The sequence below is a fragment of the Myotis brandtii genome, unplaced genomic scaffold, assembly GCF_000412655.1.
Source record: "Myotis brandtii unplaced genomic scaffold, ASM41265v1 scaffold139, whole genome shotgun sequence".
NCBI lineage: Eukaryota > Metazoa > Chordata > Mammalia > Chiroptera > Vespertilionidae > Myotis > Myotis brandtii.
Genome location: NW_005354965.1, coordinates 1,250,395 through 1,257,361, shown reverse-complemented (window position 1 = coordinate 1,257,361; position 6,967 = coordinate 1,250,395). Strand labels below are relative to the sequence as shown.

The 6,967-nt window shown below is 49.3% G+C and overlaps 1 protein-coding gene across 3 annotated transcripts; it reads left to right on the top strand.

Annotated features, from left to right (window-relative positions):
- The first annotated feature begins 262 nt into the window (after positions 1-262).
- Positions 263-4,616, top strand: DNAJC28 (DnaJ (Hsp40) homolog, subfamily C, member 28). Of its 3 annotated transcripts, none has more exons than XM_005860722.2 (2): positions 263-378; positions 1,826-4,616. In XM_005860722.2, the coding sequence occupies exon 2, from the start codon at positions 1,851-1,853 to the stop codon at positions 3,015-3,017; it is 1,167 nt and encodes a 388-aa protein (XP_005860784.1). In that variant the 5' UTR covers positions 263-378; positions 1,826-1,850; the 3' UTR covers positions 3,018-4,616. The 3 variants fall into 3 exon arrangements, with proteins under 3 accessions (XP_005860784.1, XP_005860783.1, XP_005860782.1); XM_005860721.2 differs by having other exon boundaries at positions 263-971; XM_005860720.2 differs by having other exon boundaries at positions 264-577.
- Positions 4,617-6,967: the final 2,351 nt, after the last annotated feature.

Here is a 6,967-nt window from a genome sequence, read left to right as displayed (position 1 = left end):
TGATGTTTCTCCCTGCCCCCCTCTCCCCCTCCCCGCCTCCCTTCCACTCTGAAATCAATACCCCCTCCAAAAAAAGACTTCAAGGCTCCCAACCTATGCCCTGCACACTCTGCAATAGCCCTACACACCTCCGCCCCGACTCCACATTTCCGCTGCACCCACAGCCCCGCTGCACCCACAGCTCCCTCCCACCTCGCGCACTGTAGGCGCAGGCGCACTTCCCCGCGAACTACATCTCCCACAATCCCAATCGACCGGACCACCTTCCGCTCGAGGTGGGGGGGAGGTGGGCCAGGTCGCCCCGGGCCTCCTGAAATGTCCTGCCTGTGTCCTCGTGGGTAGAATTCGTTTTGAGAGAGATCCTGGGAGCCCGGGAAGGTAGGACACCTGTCCCGGTTGGGTACGACTCTGCCCGCCGCCTCTCAGGTCCCCTCAGGGTGAAGCGGCACATGGTCTGGTCCGGAGGGACCCCGGCTCGCGCGGAGACTCCGGGGACTGAAGGGCGGCGCGCGCGCGCATGCGCGGAGGCGCGGCGTGGGGGCGGGAGCCGCGCAGCCCCTTCCCCGCGTCGGTGAAGGTGAGTGGGGGCCCGGCGGGGCGTGTCCCGCGATGGGACTGACGCTCCCCCGCAGCGACCCCCGTTGGCACGACCACCACCTCCCAGCTACTCTGAAAGCCCTGGACCCCAGTTGTCCCGAAAGCTGGGGTTCCCAGGCGCTCCGGTTCGGCGTTCATACACCAAAATGCCTTAGAGTTAAGCCACTGCCGCCCTTGCACTGCCATTCCCGGCACCGGTCTCTCCTCCACGCGCCATCTGTGCTACGGAGCAGCTCACCTGTGGGGGGCTCCCCTTTCCCCGCCGGCAGCAGCTAGCTCCGTCCTGGCCAGCCCTGGAGATGGGAGGCCTGGTGCGCGATCTGTCCACCAGCTGTCACCCCGCTGCAGACTGCCCGCCCGCCCTCTGCTCCCGTGTGAGTCTTCTCTCTGTCCTTGACATGATGAGGCCGCCAAACGCCAGGAAACAACGGTGCTGATGGAGCTTATAACCAGCGGGATCCAGACAAACGTTTTCTTTCTTTCTTTAAATATATTTTGTTGATTTTTTACAGAGAGGAAGGGAGCGGGAGAGGGATAGAGAGTTAGAAACATCTATCAGCTGCCTCCTGCACCCCAACTGGGGATGTGCCCACCACCAAGGTACATGCCCTTGACCGGAATTGGACCTGAAACCCTTCAGTCCGCAGGCCCATGCTCTATCCACTGAGCCAAACCGGTTAGGGCAAGACAAACATTTTTTAAAAAATATATATTTGTATTGATTTTTAGAGAGGAAGGGAGAGGGAGAGATAGAAACATCAATGATGAGGTAATCAATGACGGGCTGCCCCTTTGGGGACTGAGCCCACAGTCCAGGCATGCGCCCTGACGGGAATCCGCCTGACCTCCTGGTCCATAGGTTAGTGTGCCCTAACCCTAACCATTGTGCTTATACTGTGCTTGGTTATGCGACTTGGCTATGCTGCTTAACCACCTGGGCTTACATTTTCTCTTAAAAATAGGAGACTGGGTTAGTTGACCTCTAAGAACTTGCCTGCTCTAAAATTCTGTGCTTAGTGAGTAGAATCCAGATTATATCACAATGTGTTAATGCTAGACATCATCAACTTCCATTTCTCTGCTACATTAGTGAAAAATAGCTAGAAGAATGTTGGCAGCCGCCTTCGTAAGAACTGCCCATAGCGTGCTTGTAATTTCTTCCTTGTTGCTGCACATATGAAATTAGCAGATAACCCAAATCTCTTCCCCTTTACTTGTCATTTTATAGACCGTTGCTAGGAAGAACTCTGGGCATGATAATCAACACCTTGTATGTGATGATGGCTCAACTCTTAAGATCTCGTCTGATAAACGCTGCGATGATTCGTAACCGAATGAACATGCTCCCATCTCTTGGAGTCGTTGGAAACAGAATGATGTCAACTCTTAAGTCACCAAAGAAGATGAGAGAATATTACAGGCGGCTGAATCTGGAAGAAGGATGCTCTGCAGACGATGTCAGGGAATCTTTTCGGAAGCTCGCCAAGCAATACCACCCAGACAGTGGCTCTCCTACGGCGGATTCTGCAACGTTCATAAAGATCGAAGAAGCGTACAGGAACGTGCTTTCCCACGTGATGCAGCAAACAAACGCCCGGCAGAAGAAAGTCGAAGACGCAGAGGATGAGGAAGAAAACTCCAAATATAAAACACCCCAACACAGGCATTACTTAAGTTTCGAAGGTATTGGTTTTGGAACTCCAAGTCAACGAGAGAAGCAATACAGGCAATTTAGAGCAGACCGGGCCGCTGAGCAAGTGATGGAATATCAAAAGCAGAAGCTGCATAGCCAGTACTTCCCTGAAAGCTTAACTGTCAAAGATGTGAGACAGACTAAACAACAAAAGATAACTCAAGCCATAGAGCGGTTAGTGGAGGATCTCATTCAGGAGTCGATGGCAAGGGGAGACTTTGATAACCTCAGTGGGAAAGGAAAACCTCTACAGAAGTTTTCTGGCTGTTCATATATTGATCCCATGACTCACAACCTGAACAGAATATTGATAGATAACGGATACCAACCCGAATGGATCCTAATGCAAAAGGAAATAAAGGGTACTATTGACCAACTCCGAGAGTCCATTGTAGTGTCCAGGAAAAAACTGGGGAATCCCATGACGCCCACTGAACAGAAACAGTGGAACCAAGTTTGTGAGCAGTTTCAAGAAGACATCAGAAAACTAAACAAGCGAGTGAACGATTTTAATTTGATTGTTCCCCTCCTCACCAGGCAAAAAGTCCATTTTGATGCCCAGAAAGAAATCGCGAAAGCCCAGGAAATATATGAGACCTTTATCAAATCCAAGGAAGTCACAGAGAAAAACCCAAACAACATTGATCAGGGTGAAGGGGAGAAAACACCTGGAGTCAAGACAGGGTTTTTCAACTGGACGAATATGTGGAAATTCATTAAAGCCTGACCATTTCAACGTTCACAGCCCCGCCCCAAATCCTTTTCAGTTGTACTGACATCAGACAGAGAGACTGGGAGGTATGGCTGTCACACAGGAGTTTGAGAACTGTATGCCGTACTTTTCACAAAACTGACCACAGCTCTGGTGATGTGTAAGGAGAAAGCCGGGAGAAACTGTCACAGAAATGTTCAGCCAGCTTTGCTCTGGGAAAATAGCAAGGAAAGAAGAGACGCTCTAAGAAAACAATTTAATCCATTGCCAAGTGTAATTGCCAGTCATCAGGTGAGATGCGTTAGGACAGGGACTTGGGCTGGGAATCATAAAGGGTATTCGGAATGTCGTGCAGATTTAAACTCTAATAACTTCAAACCAGTTGCCATTTGCCATCTTCAAACACAGGCACTTCAACAACAACAACAAACCAAAAACATCAAAAGTCATAAACCTAAACAAGAATGTAGGCAGCTGGGTTATCAAAGCTCAAAACTGTTGTAAGACTTTGGGACACTCTGTGGGCGGAAACGTTAAGATGAGGACATCAGCCTCTGGAGTCACTGCTTTTCTTTATAAAGGTCTTCTCTGTGGGCACTGAATTTTAAAAGTATATCTGGGTTGTACTTTTTCCTGACTAACTTCACGATCGATTGGCTGCAGAAATGGCCCGGCCACGCTGGTGACTTAGCTATTCTAGAAGTAGACCCCTGGGTCCACTGTCAGAGCTTTGAGTGCATGTTCTGGTCTCCAGGAGTGAAAAACCCTTGGGATCAATGGAAACGTAAGATTTCACTTCTGGCTTCATCTCTCCTCAGAGATTGAAATGATAGGTTTACATAAACGTACCTGAGGTCTGTCTCTGTCATGTATGGGACGCCCCAGAGCCTTTGTCAACCACGTGAAAACCTCCGTTTCCTGCCTTAGGGCTCGAATTTCCTGTCTTAGGAACCCTTCAGTGAACAAAGACAAGATGCCTGAATGTTGTACCTTTGGCAAATGACACGAGTTTGACCTTCGTGAGATGGTTGTGTCCCGTCCACTTTAAGAAAATCTGACTTTCTGAGGTGTCAGTGCTCTGGCCACAGAATTGGGCAACCAGAGGGGTCTGGGGTGTGGTCACAAGGAGCAGGTCATGTCCTCGCCTACACCAGAGCGCTGCGTTCTGGATGCGGTTCAGAGCGTGGCGCGGGCTGTCTCACGTGTGAACAACAGCTATTCTGTAAAACGTGATCATTAAAACTACATCTTCAAAAGGAAATTTCAGACCTTTTTGCTTAGAGATGGGGCATTGATTGCTATAGGATGTGATTATTTTGTTGATGAGTTGTTTGGCTTCTAGAATGATAGCATTACTCTAAACAAAATGGTGAACAGTACAACATACAGCTTTATAACATTTCCAGAACATTTAAAAGGCAATTCCGTTAGTCTTGCGAAAAAGGGAATTCAATGTGTGACACCCAATTGCATTGAAGGAACATATAGCAAGGACACCATTTTCAATATTGGATAATGGGAAGGTGAAATGATCAAAAAACTCTGGTAAATCCTTAATTTCAGCACAGCACACTTTATGTTTGTAAATGTTAATAAAGTTAATTTTAATGATTAGTCAATGGTCCACTGTTACATAAACAGCTAAAAATAATAACCACTAGGGCGGGGCAGACTAGAAGGGGTCAATGGGGGGAAAAGGGGGGACATATGGAACACTTTCAGCAATAAAGATTTTAAAAATAATAACAACCGTATTTTTGGCTGACCACCTAAATGCTTTTTTAAAAAAATCTTTTAGATGGACGATATAAAAACTGACTGTGACACAGATTATTCTTGTTAATTCTGGCCCGGTTGACGTGGCTCAGTGGTTGAGCATCAACCTATGAACTAGGAGGTCAGAGGTTCGATTCCCCGTCAGGACACATGCCCAGGTTATGGCTAGATCCGTGCGCAGGAGGCAGCCAACCAATGTTTCTCTCTCATCATTGATGTTTCCATCTCTCTCCCTGTCCCTTCCTCTCTGAAACCCTGACCCTAACCCAGTGAGCCCCAGGCAGTGTGATGCAGGGGAAGCGAAAGGGCGTGGAGCCAGGGAGACTTGCCTTTAGATCCGAGTTTCGCTGGTTCTGTGGACCTTCCTGAGCGCCCCTTTCCTCATCGGCAAATGAGTGCAATCAGGTCCAACCTGCAGGGTTGCTGTAACCCTTAGAGGGGAACGGGAGAGGCGGGGTGCTGGGTGGGGTCTTGTGGTTGTCAGCGGAGGCTACTGCCCTCTAGAGGACTTCTGGGAAATCTGGGGGCGGGGGCGCGGGGGGGGAGTCCTCAGCTGACATATGATTAGAGACGTAGAGCTTCTATTTAGCCCATTCCACCAGGACGCGGTGCTGGCTGGCCTCTATTCTGATTGGTGTTAAATATTTTAAAATCACCCCTGACCACAGGCACTTAGGAGGTGGGGCCAGGGAGGCAGGGGGCTCACAATGCACAGGGCAGCCGACCAAGAGGAGGGATTGCTCCATGTCCTGCCCAACATCAAACATCCCACCAGACATGCGTGTGGGTGAAAAGTGCGTTTATAGCCAGCTCAGCCTAGAACAGAATTACATTTACATATAAACACCGCATGCTTTTCGCATGATTTATATACACGAATCCCCCCTCCCCCACACAAATGCAACGGCTATGAGAATTGCCTTCGTTTTCTTGGGAATTTTACCAGGAATTGTACCCATCTTAGCAAGCATGACTCCCCGCCCCTGGCTGGTGGCGCTGGACCTGCAGTTTGCACTGGGATGTGGGATGCAATAGGCACCAGAGGAGCCTGGACAGCCGCTTTCATTTCGAACCAAATATTACTAAGCTGCTGGTGTCGTAGCCAGCGCCCAAGATGACCCCAAAGACCCCCCTCTTTGATATTCACCGTCTGTGTGGCACCCTCTCACAACATCTGAGAGTTGGTCTGTGTGACCAGTAGAGTAGAGCCAAAGTGAGGGCATGTTTCTCTGAGGCTAGAAGCTTCTCTCTCTCTCTCTCTCTCTCTCTCTCTCCCAGCCCCCCAACCCCATCACTCACCTTGGGCGGAGGAGCTGCCATGTCCGAGGCATCCGTGTGGACAGCATGTGTCCAGCACTGAGGCCTGCAGCCCACAGCCAGGGGGGGGGGAGCCGCAGGGGGAGCAGAGCCTCCAGGTGCCTGCAGCCCCAGCCGCCAGTTTAACCACAGACTCATGATGACCCTGCATCGGAATCACTGAGCTAAGCTGCTCGAAGACTCCTGACCTTAGAAACTGTGCAGCCCAGCTGGTGTGGCTCAGTGGTTGAGCGTCGACCTATGAACCAGGAGGTCACGGTTCCAGTCAGGGCACATGCTCAGGTTTCGGGCTCGATCCCCAGTAGGAGGTGTGCAGGAGGCAGCCAGTCAATGTTTCTCTCATCACTGTTTCTATCTCTCTCTTCTTCTCCTTTCCTCTTTGAAATCAATAAAAAAAGAAAAAGAAAAAAACCCTGCAAAATAATGAATAAATGGCTGCTGTATTAAGTTGCTAAATTTGGGGATGATTTGCTATATAGCAATAGATAACTAATGTAACGGACACACATGTCTCAACTTCATCAATAAACATTGTTTTAAACATATTTCATATGTGCTACTCTTCCAAGTGTAATGACAATCTATAGTGTAAACATTGCATGTTGGAGTGATTTCTTAATTTTTGGGTCACCTATTGTGCTTCTGTTATATGGTCCCCAAAGGCCCTCTACCTAACTGCTCTATGGCTTCCGGTACCAACTACTTCATGACTGCATCTTTTGCTGGCCCACCTGTAACCTGTATCCTGTTATCCACTGAAGAATTTGTCTCCATATAGGTCTTTAAAAAATATATATACTAGAGGCCCGGTGCACAAAAATTTGTGCACTCGGGGGGCGGGGGAGGGGGGGCCCCCAGCCCGGCCTGTGGCC

What these genes read in the sequence shown, in the direction of transcription:
- DNAJC28 (XM_005860722.2), top strand. Translation starts at nt 1,851, where the DNA reads ATGATAATCAACACCTTGTATGTGATGATGGCTCAACTCTTAAGATCT.